Below are 15,408 nucleotides of genomic sequence, written 5' to 3' on the forward strand. Positions count from 1 at the left end.
ATGCCTTCTCCGGCAGCAGGGCTGCTAGGCTGCTGTTTCCTCTTTGGCTGGGCTCTGGGGGTTCCAAGGACCCTCCGCTCTCTGCCCGCACTGTCCTCCAAAGTCAAGCCAGGGTCTGTACCCATTTGGGTGCCCCCAGAGGGGGCTGAGGCAGCCCTGGCTTTTCTCTACTCTGGAGATGCTCAACAGCTGTCTGGGGCTAACTGCAGTGAGCGCTATGAAGCCCCCGGGGCAGGAGCCAGACCAGGGCTCCCCCCAGTCTTATGGAGAGCAGCAGGCGCTGTGACCCAGGCCGCCAATTTCCTGAACATGCTGCTACAAGCCAACGACATCCGGGAGTCCAGTGTGGAAGAGGACATGGAATGGTACCAGGCACTAGTCCGCAGTGTGGCCGAGGGGGACCCAAGGGCATACCGGGCTTTGCTGACTTTTAACCCTCCACCAGGGGCCAGCCACCTGCAGCTGGCCCTGCAGGCCACCCGGATTGGGGAGGAGACCATCCTTCAGGACTTGTCCGGGAACAGAGTGCAGGAGGAGAGCTCAACTGGAGCCCTGCATCCCGCTGACCTGCAAAAGCGGGTGCTGACCAATGACCTAGGGAGCCTTGGCAGCCCCAAGTGGCCACAGGGGGATGGATATGTCGGGGACGTGCAGCACGTGAGACTGTCTCCTCCCTTCCTGGAATGCCAGGAGGGTCGACTGCGTCCAGGCTGGCTTATCACACTCTCAGCCACCTTCTATGGACTCAAGCCAGACCTCAGCCCGGAGGTCAGGTAAGTGGGTTTGTGCAGGATTTGATTCTATTGTGGATCTGTGGAGGTGGTGGGGGAGGGGGGGTCCTAGCTGTGCATAGGCTATTTGGTATGCACATGTGCGTCTGGGGGACACAGATGTGTGTATTTGCATTCAGCTGTGTATATTTGCAGTTGACTCTAGGACTCTAACTATGTTAACATATACAGGTGTGTGTATGATCGATCCATTTACATATAGGTATACACACATGTGTGTGTGTGTACTGATGGGGGTCACAGCTGGTCATAGGTCCTGGTTCCCAGATCTGAGTAATGGGTACAATGCAGGAGAGGGTTTGGCAGGGATAGCTGTGACAATCTGTGTACCAGCTTCTCGGAGGAGTCAGATGGGTGTCCCAGGAGTGAAACCCACTACTCTCTAGCAATCTAGAACTGGAAAAGGAGGCTTCTGCAAGTGAAGGAAAACACCTGGGGGGAGGCTTGGAACCATGGCCCTTTCTGCCCAGAAGTTGGCCAGGTCCCAGCATCACTCCCATGGCTGTATTCTTACATCAAGTCCTGACCCAGGAGCCTGTGATGCTCCTCAAATAATTGACCTCCTCCCTCAACCAGAGTAAAGAGCTGAGTGGGAGCCATGATGGGAAGGAGGGAGCAGGTGGATACTAAACCGCTAGGCATTCAACAATCAACGTTGTTTTCCCAGCTCTGTGTCCCCATTCATTGTCCCCAGCAGAGTTCCTCTCCTGGCCACAGGCAGCCTGGCTTTTTGCCAGCTCTCTCCCCAATGTGCTCAGAGCCGGGGTTGAGAGCCCTCGGGCCAGGCAGCTCTTGAATCTGGGCCCCTCTATTCCATATCTCCTTCACTATGATCAATTCAGACCTGGTTTGGGCAGAGTGGGGCGTTGTTAATATCTGTGCTTTGTGTGCCTGTTTGAGTATAAGTGTGTATACACGCAGTGGGGAAGTGTGAAAATCCCTTTCAGACAGATCATCAGAACCGCAGCTCCCATATGTCTTGCCCATTCCCTTTACCCATTGATAGAAATCAGGAAATGCTAGGATGTTGAAAAGCTGAGGGATGGGGGGTGGGGCAAGGGAAAAATCTAGGGGTAGGAGGATTGTTGCTGCAGAGACAGTGAGGGTTAATAGCACTGGAGAAGTGGCATGCATGTGTGCCCTCTCTCCTGGCACACTACAGCCACTGTGCTAAAGTGCGTAAAGCTTGCATTGCACCATGATCTGAGATCCAAGGATACATGTCCACCTTGGCACCCTTCACTATACCCCTAACTGCCAATTCACTGCCCTAGGGGGCAGGTGCAGATGGACGTAGACCTTCAGAGCGTGGACATCAATCAGTGTGCCAGTGGCCCAGGCTGGTACTCTAACACACACCTGTGTGATCTCAACAGCACCCAGGTAAGGATACAGAGAGTGGGGTACGGGTTTCCTACCTCCCTTCCCCTTTCCCATCATGCCATCAGGAGCAGCTGACAAAGGCGCATCAGCTTCTCAGGGCTTCAGGGAAGTCCCTATTGATGAGACAGATAGAGATGAGATACCAGGGTATTTAAAAGTGAGGACACTTACAGCCTAGCCCCATCCCCAATCTGAGACAGCCACCTTCATTCCTTTGCAATCTCAATGTGCCTCCCTGTCTGCTCTCCCTTCTGGTACTGGGTGCTTCAGGATCCCTTCCCAGGACCACTTCCTGAGCCTCTATTAATCAACCCCTTTCCTTCTCCTGAACCACATTCTCCATGTCAACAGAGCTCTGGGCTCCTTCTAACGCACAAAGGATGCTTTATTGGGTGTTTGTTGAAATAAGTGGAATTGGGATGTAGGAGGAATGTAGGAAAAAGTTGAGATGTAGGAGGAGACTAACCAGAGAAGGAGCTTGAAGAGCTCTGGGACTGGTAAAGGCGATGGAACCCGGACCAGGTGCTGGCAAAATCAAAGCCGTGGATGCAGGAGAATCTGGATAATGGAAAGCAATGGTTGGTAATCCTGCAAACCCACTACTGGGAAACTGGGAGGCCAGTGAACTAATCCGCTCCACAGTAACACTGACTGCATGCTTGTTCCTGAGCTGAACCAAAGCCAAGGCGAGCCCTGCAGCCTGCTGGGAAGTGGAGCGGGTCTGGGCATCTGCTGCTCTTCAGGGGACATGTGTCTGAAGCTATACATCCAGGGATGCATAAAGGCTCCTATTGTCCAGTGCACTTTTAAACCCAGCCACATTCATGTCTCTGGGTATGCATTTGTCTGATGGTGCAGACTGTGGCAGAAACAGAGCATTTTCTAGCAATCTGAGCAGAGGGGAAAGTTGGTCCACGATTTCATAAGCACCTTTTAGGTGAAATCAGGGGCTGGATATGGAATCTTCCTTCCTTTGCCCCATTGCTATCTGTTCCTGGCCACTCCCTACAGTAGATCTGACCTCATCCACGTGCTTATCTTCCCTGCCTGGCTCTGAGATCTGCTCTGTCTCCTGCTGGGCAAACATCAGTGGGTGGAGTTGGAATAAAGAGCTGACCTTGGCATCCCACCAGCCTGGCATTAGCCTGGCATTAGGGCTGGGGAGAGCAGTCCTACACCAAAGGCAGATGGCCCTAATAGAGGAAGCTGCTCCCCCGTGGGTGCCTTTTCAACCCACCTGTGTGCCAAAGAGGGAGGCTGATATTGACCCTTTGAAGCAGGATGTAGGCACACAGGTGTGGTTGATCTCAAAGTTCTCTCTGCTTCCACCGCCCCAGCACCTTGCTCTAGCAACTGCTGGGGATTGGGAAATGGGACCTATGAGGCTCCTGTCACAGCTAGTCTGGATAAAAGGCTGATCCATCTCCAAACTCTGTGTTTGGAGGTCTCTTTGATAAGAGAGACAATGGTGGGGTCGGGGTAGGGTCTGCAGGGAGGGACAGCTTCCCCAGGACTGGGGCTCCCCAGTGTAGACTCAGGGGCTGTGGATAGGAGGGTAGATGACCCTCCAACTCTTTCCCGGCGGGAAAGCCCCATATAAATACCTATGGTGTTTGTTGGCCCCACAGTGCGTCCCCCTGGAGAGTCAGGGCTTTGTCCTTGGCCACTACCTCTGCCGCTGCCGACCTGGCTTCTACGGGGCAAGCAACTCCTTGGGTATGTAACAGTGGTGAGGGACAGGCAGGTGTTTTACAGGCTGGGCTGACTGGAGGTGGGTATCTGCGGAAGAAAGGCAGGTTGGGGTGAGATACTGGGAGAAAAACTTGTGGGGCCAGGGCAGAATGTCGAGAGAAGCAGGAGACACAGGCAGGGTCCAATTTGGGGGTGTCTATGCCTTCTGAGAAAGAGCCTAAAACATGGCAATTTGATGCAAGCTGACCTCATGGTGAGTCCTAGCCTGGTATCACCTCTTCTTCTGCCTTCCCCTGCAAGTACTCACTTCCTCATTCCTTCCCCCAGGGGCCACAGACCCTAAGAGGGCAGGATAAGAACTGTGCCAACCATGAGGAGAGAAGGCTGGGGTCTCAGGATGCCCCAGCCATGCCCTCCTCCCTGTACCCATCCTGTTCATTATAGGCTCAGAGGAGGGTGCTGCCCAGCCTCCTGGGCAATTTGGGTCCCCTCAAGGCAGCCCCGGGAGGCTGCTGCGCTGCCAACCATGTGCCGAGGGCTGTGCCAGCTGCCTGGATGCCACGCCGTGCCTGGTGGAGGAAGCCCCCACGCTCAGGGCAGCAGTGCTGGCCTGTCAGACGTGCTGTATGCTGGTCATCTTCCTTAGCATGCTGGTCTCCTATCGCTGCCGCCAGAGCAAGGCAAGCAAGGCCCCACAGCTCTCTTCTCTGCACATGTCCTACCCATCGTGAATCTCTAGCATCAGGGGGAGACCAAAGACTACCTAAGGCTAGAACTTGGAAAATGCAAGTTTGAGCCTTAATCTAACTCACTTTCTGACATTAGGCAAGTGACCTCACCACCATAGACCTGTTTCCTCACCTGTGCAATGAAGTCATTGGACTTGATTCAAAACACTGTGTAGGCACTAGAGGAAGTGATCTGGTCCCTTGTGGAGCTCCCAGTTGAGTGGGAGAAGCAATGACAGCACAGTAAGACAGGGGCCAGGATGGAGGCGCCAGTTGCTGTGGCAGGTCAGAGAGGGGACCCAGTCATCCCGCCTGAGATGGTGTGGGATGTCTTTCTGGAGAACATGACACTTGAGCCAAGCTTGGTCAATTGACAGAGAAGGGAGTTTCTAGGCAAGGAAGCTGTCTGACCCAAAGCTTGGGGGAAAGCCTGAGATCCCTTCTAGCTCCAGCAGCCTCCAATTCCAGCCCAGGTCTGCAGCAAGGCCCAGGGTGAGATTGGGAGGGGCATGGGGCCGCAGGGGCCATGTGAAACCTTGGCCTCAGCTAGGCTTAGTGCCAGTGGAGCTAAGAGCCTGTGGATGAAGAAGGCAGAGCTGAAGTTATAGGCGGTAGCTTTAGCTCAGGGCCACGGAGTGACCCCTCAAACAGACCTGAGACCCTCCTGCACCATCCTCCAGGCTCTATCCTCTTGCTGTCCTGCTTATGTGCATCTTTCTTTCCTGGGTTCACAGAGGATCCGGGCATCTGGAGTGGTACTGCTGGAAGCCATCCTTTTCGGATCCCTGCTGCTCTACTTCCCTGTGAGTTTGTGGCTAGAGCCTGACCCCACCTCCTGGGATCCCCCCAGTCCCAACCTGGCACCCTCCACACCCCAGAATCTGTCCTCTGTATCCTGTGGGGGGATTCAGAGACCTCAAAATCCCCCTGCTCGTACCTACAGGTGACAGGCTGGCCTAGTGAGGCTTAAAAGAGCTCTATGACCTGTTGTGTAACTTAGGACAAGTTATCTAAGCTCTCTGATAAGAAAGCTGCTCCTCTGCAGAATGGAGGTGATGATGACTCCATGAGGAGGCTGTTAGAAGGATCACCAAGGTGCTTAGTGTAGGCCTGGCACCCAGTGCAAGTGCAATGGACAGCAATTGTTTTTACCCCCTCCCCACCAGGTCTTCATCCTGTACTTCAAGCCCAGTGTCTTTCGCTGCATCGCCCTCCGCTGGGTCCGGCTGCTAGGCTTTGCCATTGTCTACGGCACCATTATACTCAAGCTTTATAGGTAGGGTCTGGGTAGGGCCTTGTTCTCACACGGCTCCCTCCAGGCCACTCCAACTCATTTATGGGATGGAGTTCTTCACCGCCAGACCCCCTACCCACTCTACTGCTCTGGGCCCCCAAGGCCTGCTCCCATCACTGTAGCCCTCCCCACCATGTAACTTTTTTTGGGGGGCGGTAAGAGGAGGCAGTGACCCATGGAAGGGATGGGAGAACAGGGATGTGTGGAGGGGAGGGAAGCAATAGCCAGAGGCGTCCCCCCTCCCTGCGTCTACCAGCCACACCCTGACCCTTGTAGAGTGCTCCAGCTCTTTCTGTCTCGAACGGCCCAGCGGGGCCCCCACCTGAGCAGCGGGCGGCTGCTGCGGCGTCTGGGCCTGCTCCTGCTGCTGGTGCTGGGCTTCCTGGCTGTGTGGACGGCAGGGGTCCTGGAGCCAGGCATTCAGCACACATCACTGGTAACACGGGGCCACACACACACGGGACGCCACTTCTACCTCTGCCACCACGACCGCTGGGACTACATCATGGTGGTGGGTGAGTTACTCCCACAGAGTCCAGCCTCACTCTGGTCCCCCGCCCTGTACCTCCAAGGGTTCTTCCTCCTGTACCTGGACCAGGCTCCCCCCAGAACCCCCTACAGAGAAAGGGGTGGCGTGGCTGCTGAGGTGGTACCTGGCTCTGTCCCTCCCTCCCTTCCCTACAGCTGAGATGCTGCTCCTGTGCTGGGGCAGCTTCCTCTGCTACGCCACCCGGGCTGTCCCCTCAGCCTTCCACGAGCCACGATACATGGGCATCGCCCTGCACAACGAGCTGCTGCTTTCTGCCGCCTTCCACGCAGCCAGGTGAGGACAAGCCCTCCTACCCACCACGCCTTCCACCCTAACACCATTCCTCACCTCTCCCAGGGGAGGGTACCCCCATCCCACAACCCTGCTGGCAACACCCGCTACACCGCAGCAAGGTGAGGAAAGTCCCTCACCTCGAGTTCTCTCCCTACCCTACAGAAATCCTTCCTGTACCCTATGTCTCACCCAACACCCTAAGTGCTCTCCCATTCCATCCCCTACTGCTCTCCTCCCCACATGGGCTCCATTCTCCCTGCCTTCTTCCCCTCACACCTCAGCCGTCCCAGCAGCAGACCTGCTATGCATGTCCACAAGGACCTGGCCCTGTGGTGAAGGTAGACCCAATCCACGGGGCGGTTCATAGCAGTGCTATAAGCAGCCAGAGAAGGCAAGCTGGAGGAGTCTGGGAAGGCTTCTTGGAAGTGGGGATTAACATGAGCCCTGAGGTGGGAGAGCAGGAAGAAGGAAGAGTGCCCTCCTCACTCCACTGAGCACCTGCAGGAGGTCAGGGCTGGGTTTGGGGGGAGAGCCACTGGGACAGGTGAGAGGGAAGAGGCCGCTCCCACCCGCAGCTAACTATCACCCCACCGCCACCACCACCTCACCCCCAGGTTTGTGCTGGTTCCCTCCCTGCACCCGGACTGGACGCTCCTCCTCTTCTTCTTTCACACTCACAGCACAGTCACCGCCACGCTGGCTCTGATCTTCATCCCTAAGGTGAGGTCTTCTCTGGCCTCAAAGTGAGGTGAGCCCGGCCCTTTGGCCAGGGGCACTGTGGACCTGCTGTATCCACAGTGCCCTCTCCAGGTCAGGGCAAGAGTGACACCTGGGCCCAGAGGGATTTGGAGCCCACTTAGGAGTTGGCTCAGAGAAGGCAATGGCACCCCACCTCAGTACTCTTGCCTGGAAAATCCTATGGACGGAGGAGCCTGGTAGGCTGCAGTCCATGGGGTCGCAAAGAGTCAGATACAACTGAGTGACTTCACTTTCACTTTTCACTTTCATGCATTGGAGAAGGAAATGGCAACCCACTCCAGTGTTCTTGCCTGGAGAATCCCAGGGACGGGGGAGCCTGGTGGGCTGCCGTCTATGGGGTTTCATAGAGTCGGACACGACTGAAGTGACTTAGCAGCAGCAGCAGTAGCAGCAGTAGGAGCTGGCTAAGGGCTTCCCTGGTGGCTCAGATGGTAAAGAATCCCCCTGCAATGTGGGAACCCAGGTTTGATCTCTGGGTGGGGAAGATCCCCTAGAGAAGGGAATGGCAATCCTCTCCAGTATTCTTGCCTGGAGGATCCCATGGACAGAGGAGCCTAGCAGGCTACAGTCCTTGGGGTTGCAAAGAATTGGACAAGACTGAAGCGACTTAGCACACATATAGGAGTTGGGGAAGGACGCTCTGTCTCCAATCCCTGGGCAAGGGTAATAAGAGCTAGAGCCAAAGGGGGTCCTTGTAACACAATTGGAAGGTTGGCAGACTCTGAAAATCAACTCGGAAGCAGTTACAGAAGATAGGTGAGGGGGCTGAAGGACATGGCTAGGAATTGTGGGCACAGGGCATTAGAGACCCCTGGTAATCTAAGTTAGAGAAAATCAGGAAGGATGAGATGGAACAATACTCTTTGGACCTCCAGAATCCCAAATCAGAAGGGGTTGAGGATTTATGGAGTAAATACATATGCCACAGGGTAGGGAGCCAACATGAGTCTTTTTCCTGATCATGCCCACCCTGGCCAGTTCCGGAAGCCGGGGGCTCCTCCCCGAGAGGAGATCTTGGATGAGGTGTACGAAGACGAGCTGGACCTGCAGCGCTCAGGCTCCTACCTCAACAGCAGCATCGCCTCAGCCTGGAGCGAGCGCAGCCTGGACCCTGGAGACATTCGGGTAGGTGCTGCCCTCCTGACCTCCTCTTGATGCTACTTAGGGACTGGACAGCGAGCAGTGATGCCCTGCCACTCGGGCTGTGTGCCACTGAAGGTCCCCTATCCTCCCCCTAGCCTTTCCTCTAAGACTTGCATCCCTTTCTTCTCCACCATTGCCCCAAGCTGCTTCTCCTGCTTCTACACAAAGGAGACCACATATGTGAAAAGATCCTCCCAAATACCAAAACTCACATTCCTGAGGCCCACTTGGCAAGGTAGAGGCAGAACCATGAGTGGAGCTCAAATCACCTGTGTCCTCCACTCAACAGGGCCACCATGAGTGGCAGACTGAAAAGCCCCTCAGCCCCCAGCACACCCAGCAGTTAGTGCTCCTAGGGCCATCAGGGTTGGGTAATTCAGCCACTGGCTACCAAGGATTTCCATACCAGGATCCTCTTTCCTTGGACTCAGCAATGTTAGAAGAAGGAAGTGCTTCCTGAGTCTTACATCAGGAGAGCATCCTTACCATATTTTTCTGCTTAAGAATATCATAGTGGTGATAGGAACCCTGATGAGAGGCTCAGAGAGTAGGAAATAAAGAGACTGGCAGTAAAGCCCATTGTTTTATAGAATCTACAGTGGGAACAGTCCCAGGAAGCCACTGGGTCCATCCCTCCACCTTCCCTGAAGCCCCCTCCACATCTGACTTGTTTACATCCCCCAATTCCTTCCTTCCTTGTCTCAACTGCCCCCATGTCCTCCTCACCATCTGAGTTCTGCCTGTTTCCTGCCTCCTGGGGATAGGTTGACCTGAGACCCCAATATATCAGGTAGGCCTAAGTGGAGGCAGGTGGCCACTGCCACGCCATCCTTGACCCTCCAGCTTGGGGATCAGCAGCGGGTGTGCTCTCCCTATGCTCACTGTGGGGAGAGCACCAAAGTTGAAAGAGCTTTCAAAGCCCCATCCTGTCACAGCTGAAAAGGCAATGGCACCCCACTCCAGTACTTTTGCCTAGAAAATCCCATAGATGGAGGAGCCTGGTAGGCTGCAGTCCATGGGGTCGCTAGAGTCGGACACGACTGAGCGACTTAACTTTCACTTTTCACTTTCATGCATTGGAGAAGGAAATGGCAACCCACTCCAGTGTTCTTGCCTGGAGAATCCCAGGGATGGGGGAGCCTGGTGGGCTTCCGTCTATGGGGTCGCACAGAGTCGGACATGACTGAAGCGACTTAACAACAACAACAACAATGGCCGTTTTCACACCCACTGATGGCACCACTTCTCTTAAGGCAGTGAACACTAGGCAGTCAGATTTCCTTCCTTTATTGAAGTAGAGGCTCAGAGAGGGCAAGAAAATAGCCTTGAGGCATACCATAGGTGAGCAGCCTCAAACCCAGGTTTCCTGTGCACCAAGCTGGGACCGCCCACCAGACCACAGTGCCAGGTAGAAGGCAGGGCCCTGCGTCCTCAGGGTTGAGTGGGTCGGGCTCAGAACTAGGTTGGTGTTGGCCCTGCAGAAACGGAGAAGTGAACTTTCCAAGTGTTTTAAAAGCCAGGAAGGGACACAGCTTGGTGGGAAAGCGTTCCCCCAGAAAAAGGGGTCTCAGCACTAGCTGAGGGGCAGAGCAGCGCCCGCCAGGGGATGGAGAGGATGGTCCTCACGCCGGCTTTGCTCTCCGGCCCCCAGGACGAGCTGAAGAAGCTCTACGCCCAGCTCGAGGTTCATAAGACCAAGGAAATGGCTGCGAACAACCCCCACCTGCCCAAGAAGCGGGCCAGCTGGCGCCAGGGCCTGGGCCGCTCCTTCATGAGGTACCTGGCCGAGTTCCCCGAGGCGCTGGCCCGCCAGCACTCCCGGGACTCGGGCTCCGCGGGCCGCGGCAGCCTGCCCGGCTCTTCCCGCCGCCGGCTGCTCAGCGCCAGCCTCCGGGAGCCCGCCGCGCCGCCCGGCCTGCGTAAGTCCCGCAGCACCTGCGAGCAGGACTGTGACCCCCACCGGGACCACAGCCCGCCTCTGGTCGACTCGCTGCTGCGGAGGAAGCTGGCCCGCAAGGGGCCGCGATCCGACAGCCGCGAGTCCGGCGAGTCTGCGGCCGGGCCCCCCGCGCTGGGCTTCAGGTCGGCCAGTGCCCACAACCTGACGGTGTGCGAGCGGTTGCCCCGCGCCCGGCCCGCCTCGCTGCACAAGTCGCTGAGCGTCGTGGCCGGCGCCAGGGAAAAGGCCCTGCTCGTGGCCAGCCAGGCCTACCTGGAGGAGACCTACCGGCAGGCAAAGGAGCGGGAGGAGAGAAGGAAGGCAGAGGCCACCTTGGCCAGCCCGGCGCAGAGACCCTCGGCCCGGAGGCTGGAGCGAGTTCGAGCAGCCCCCGTGTCGGCCCCACCTTCCCCGGCCAAGAGCCGCAGCGTGGACAGCTCCCATGTCTCCGGAGGGCTGCACGAGGAGGACGCCAGAAGGCTGCCGCACGTGCCCATCCGGCACCAGATCTCCACACCCATCATGGCCACGTCCGGGGCGGGCCTCGGGGAGCCGGGGATGCTGTCTCCCACCTCCAGTTTGGCCCCAGCTCTGATGCCAGCTCCTGCCCCTGCCCTGGCACCCATCCCAGTACCCCCACAAAGCCCCAACCTACTTACCTACATCTGCCCGTGGGAGAATGCAGAACTGCCAGTGAAGAAAGAAAATGTGGCTCAGGAAGGCCCCTCGGGGCCAGAGCAAGGCAACCCATCTCACGCCCCAGCTCGGGCCCGTCTCTGGAGGGCCCTCTCTATGGCAGTAGAGAAGAGGGGGCCTGGGGAGAATGGGATGGACACAGAGGATGGGTGTCTCCAGGGGGAAACTGAGGAGGATGAGAACAGGCCCAAAGTCTTCTCTAAATCCCACAGCCTCAAGACCCCTGTCCAGCAGGGTTCCATGCGCAGTCTGGGCCTGGCTATCAAAGCTCTGACCCGTTCTCGGAGCACACACAGGGAGAAGGAGAGCGGGGAAGGGAGTCCTAAGGAGGAGAAGGGCCGAGCTTCTGGAGAGGGCGTGGGGGCATGCCCCAGATCTCCCAGGCCAGGCCGGCCCAAGGGGGTGAGTAAGCAGGCGGCACTTGGCCCCTGTGATGACGAAGAGTCCCTCCAGAACCAACAGAATGCTCACACCAGCAGGATGCTCCAAGTCTGTCACCGGGACGGCAGCAGGGAACAAGAAGACAGAGGCAGGAGGACTTCCCAGTGTCTAGGGGAGGGGAAGGTTGAGAGAGCAGGTAAAACAGGCCCTGCCACACTGAGGCAACTCAGGCAGGGCACAGCTGGGGACAAAAATGCTAAGCAAGCAAAAGAAGCTCCTGTGGGGTGGCGGGAACTACCCAAAGCTGGCCTCCAGCCCCTGGGCAGTGCTGACCCCAGGGTGACAGAAGTGTGCCCCTGGGAAGTCACCGAGTCGGAACTGTGTCAGCCTGATACTAGCAACAAAGCTGAAATCTGCCCCTGGGAGGTGGGTGGAGTCCCTGAGGAGGAGGCCCTACGGCAATATCTAGATGCCTCCCAGGGTGAGAAGGAGAAAGCCTCAGGAAAATCCGAGCCCAAAGATGTGGTTGTTGTGGCTCGGAAAAAGCCAGAGAGGTTGGTCAGGGGTCAGGAGGCAGTTTGTCCTTGGGAGAGTGCTGATCCTGGGGGTGTGTCTCCTGGGTCAGCCCCTCAGGACTTGGACAGAACCAGGGGCAGGTCTGAGGCAGTGGGCAGTGTGGAGCCTAGAGAGGTGGAGACGCATCAGTGGGAAGCCGCTGGACCAGGAGCTTGTACATCTGACATCACCACGGCAGAGCTGTGTCCCTGGGAGGCAAGTGAAGGACAGACAGGGAAACCATCCCAGGAGGGAGTAAAGAAACTCCCCCAGGAAAAGCAGAAAACCCCCAAGAAAACAATCTTCTGGAAAGAACAGAAACTGGGTGAAGGCTTGGAGTCTCTTTGTCAGTGGGAAAGGACAGATTTCCGGGGCCCCTCAGTGGTTTCTACTCAGGCCCCAGGAATCCCTGGTTGCTCAGGGAGTTTGGGCAGTAGCATCACTGAAGTCTGTCCATGGGAGGCAGGAGATACTCCTGCCATTGGGAAGGCAGAGATCTGTCCCTGGGAGCTGGGTGATGAGGTAGTAGGGAAGGAAATGCTGAGTCAGGGGCCAGGTGGCAAATCTCCCCAGGAAAAGTGGGACACCTCCAGAACAGGGAGCTTTGGAGAGATGGGGAGATGGACTGGGAAAGCAGTGCAGAAACTTAGCCAACAGCAGGAGTCAGTGTGTCCGTGGGAAAGCACAGCTGCTGGGCACTCTGGCCCACATCTAGACAATTCCTCATCCAAAGCTGATGGCCAACTCCTCAGCAATAAAGGAAGTAGAGCAGCGCAGGTCTGTCCACCAGATCTCAGGTCAGAGGGAAAGGGAGCAACACCTGCCAAGGCAGAAGTCTGTCCCTGGGAGGTGAATGAGAGAACGACAGAGGACTGGACATCAGGGCAGGCACCAAAAGGAAGAGAATCTCAAAAGGACAAGGAGAAGATGCTTGAAACATCAGGCATCAAAGCTAGCCCAAGTTGGACAAAGCCTGAGGAACAGATGCCAATGCAGGAAGCAGTCTGTCCCTGGGAGAGTGTGGACCCTGTCAGCTTCACCCCACAACCTGGTCTTCAAGACACAGGTGGACCCAAAGCCAGTTTCCAGATGTCTGGCAGTGTGGAAAGCAAAACTGCTGAGATTTGTCCCTGGGAGGCGGAGGAAACCCTGCCTGCCGAGAAGGCAGAGGTCTGTCCCTGGGAGGTGAGTGCTGGAGCTGGGGAGAGAAGGGCTTTGGGAATGGAGGCCATTAGGCAATTTTCAAGCAAAACGAGTAAGCCTTCTGCAGATTCTGGACCTAGTGAGAGAGCTGTTGCTACTCCAGAGAGGCAGGCCCAGGAGCGGGAATGGGCTTGCCCCTGGGAGAGCATGGATCCAGGGGGCTCCTCTTGGCATTCAGACACTCTGGGCACTGACAAGCCAAAACCTGGGGTCCAGGAGCTGGACCGTGCGGGGTGCAGACCACTGGAGGTATGTCCCTGGGAAGCGGAGGGAGCACCTACTAGTGAAAAAGTCAAGGTCTGTCCCTGGGAGGTGGATGAAGGAGCCCCTGGGAAGGAATTAGAACAAGAGATGAGAACTGACTCAGTGGGGCAGAGGGAGAAAATGCTAGAAAAGGGGAGACTCACCTCCCTGGGAGAAGACAGATGGAAATGGGAAACACAACTGAGTCAAGAGCAGGAAGCTGTGTGTCCCTGGGAGAAGGACTTGAGGGCACCCTCTGCTCAGGCCCCTGAGGTCTCAGACGTGTCCAGCAGAGGGGTAGAGGAGCCCTCCCTGGAAATAAGTGATGAAGCAGCAGAGAAAGGGGGCCTGACGCAAGACCCAAAGATGGACTCCTCCCCAGAACATGTAGCCCCAGAAAAAGCAGAAGTCACTGTTGAAGATGGGGAAAAAGTGAGCAGTGAACTACAACCTGTCCATCTCCAGGAGAGCACGGCCCCCAGGGACTCCTCCTCCCACCCACATAGTCAGTGCCCTGACCAACCTAAAGCCGGCTCGCAGACACTGCCCAGCGCTGGGGACAGGCTCGCTAAGGTCTGCCCGTGGGACGCTTCCGCCATGGACGCTCCCAAACCTGACAGCGGTGCCAAAGCTGAGACTTGTCCCTGGGAAGTGACTGAAAGAACCCCTGAGGAAGGGGTGTCAAGGCAGGATGGAGATGAGGAAACTCAAGAGGAGAAGGGGAAAGCCCCAGAAAAACCAGAGCACAAAGCTGTGGCCCTTCAGGAAAAGCCTGAGAGGGCAGATGGAAAGCAGGAACCAGCCCCACAAGCTTCCGAGAGTAGCAAAGAAAGTCCCAAGGCAGCAGGCAGTGTGGGGGCCAGCGTAGCGGGCCCACAGGAAGCGCAAGAAGCTCCCCCTGATAAGAAAACAGAAATCTGCCCTTGGGAGGTGAGCCAAGAAACAGCAGAGAAAGGGGGATGTGAACAAGAGGTGGACAGAGAATCTCAAGGGCAAAGAGAAATGTTCCTGCAAAAGGAAGACTCTGGAGGGACTGAAGAACACTCTTCAGAAGAAGTAAAAGTCAGCGGAGAGATGGAGGCAATCTGCCCTTGGGAAGGCACAAGGTCAGAAGGGCTCTCTCCTCAGCCAGATGCTCCAGCCACGGACCAACCCAAAGACAGTCCCCATGGAGCAAGCAGTATGGGGAGCCAGGTGGCAGAGCTGTGTCAATGGGAAGTCACAGATCCTGAAGGAAATAAAATAACAGGCACCATGGCAGACATCGACACATGTCTCTGGGAGGGAACTGGAGCCCCATCTGAGGAATCTGGTCTCCTGGCTTTAACAGCAACTCAGAAGCAAATGCTCTGCCCCACAGCCCCTGAGAACCCACCATGCCTTTTAGTCCAGAGACCTTTGGGTAGCTTCCTTCCAGACAGCAAAAGCCCCCACCCCAAAGTGAACAAGCCAGCCAGCACCTTTACTCTGGAGGGTGTCAGAGAACTCCAAGTCCCTTCAGAACCTGGGCCGAGGACCAGCTTAGCCCCAGAGCCAACCCTCCAAGAAGCTATGACTCAGAAGTCTTCTTCCATAACTGAAGACCAAGAAGTAGCTTCTGAAACTCAACTTGAAGAGCTCACCCCTCCAACTGTCTATCCTTGGGACTGGGAGTAACAACTGCATCGGTGAGGTCATACACTGGGTGGCTAGCTTTCAGAACAGTCAAGGTTCTTTCCAAATTCTAGGTGTTTCCAAAAAACTGAAACAACCTAAAGGTCGGTTGGCCACTTTCCCTT

The 15,408-nt window shown here is 56.4% G+C and overlaps 1 protein-coding gene across 1 annotated transcript; it reads left to right on the forward strand.

Annotated features, from left to right (window-relative positions):
- GPR179 (G protein-coupled receptor 179) lies at nucleotides 1-15,408 on the forward strand. Its single transcript, XM_055579625.1, has 12 exons — nucleotides 1-773; nucleotides 2,066-2,174; nucleotides 3,803-3,890; nucleotides 4,311-4,546; nucleotides 5,329-5,397; nucleotides 5,761-5,870; nucleotides 6,165-6,403; nucleotides 6,573-6,711; nucleotides 7,326-7,431; nucleotides 8,449-8,595; nucleotides 8,903-8,984; nucleotides 10,134-15,408. Exons 1-12 carry the CDS (start codon nucleotides 1-3, stop codon nucleotides 15,284-15,286), a joined length of 7,251 nt encoding a protein of 2,416 aa, XP_055435600.1. The 3' UTR covers nucleotides 15,287-15,408.

This window comes from Bubalus kerabau, chromosome 4 (genome assembly GCF_029407905.1).
Source record: "Bubalus kerabau isolate K-KA32 ecotype Philippines breed swamp buffalo chromosome 4, PCC_UOA_SB_1v2, whole genome shotgun sequence".
Lineage (NCBI taxonomy): Eukaryota > Metazoa > Chordata > Mammalia > Artiodactyla > Bovidae > Bubalus > Bubalus kerabau.

What these genes read in the sequence shown, in the direction of transcription:
- GPR179 (XM_055579625.1), top strand. Translation starts at nt 1, where the DNA reads ATGCCTTCTCCGGCAGCAGGGCTGCTAGGCTGCTGTTTCCTCTTTGGC. An exon ending in GACCTCAGCCCGGAGGTCAG is followed by an intron (nt 774 to 2,065) that starts GTAAGTGGGTTT and finishes TCACTGCCCTAG; the next exon opens with GGGGCAGGTGCAGATGGACG. An exon ending in CCCTGCTGCTCTACTTCCCT is followed by an intron (nt 5,398 to 5,760) that starts GTGAGTTTGTGG and finishes CCTCCCCACCAG; the next exon opens with GTCTTCATCCTGTACTTCAA.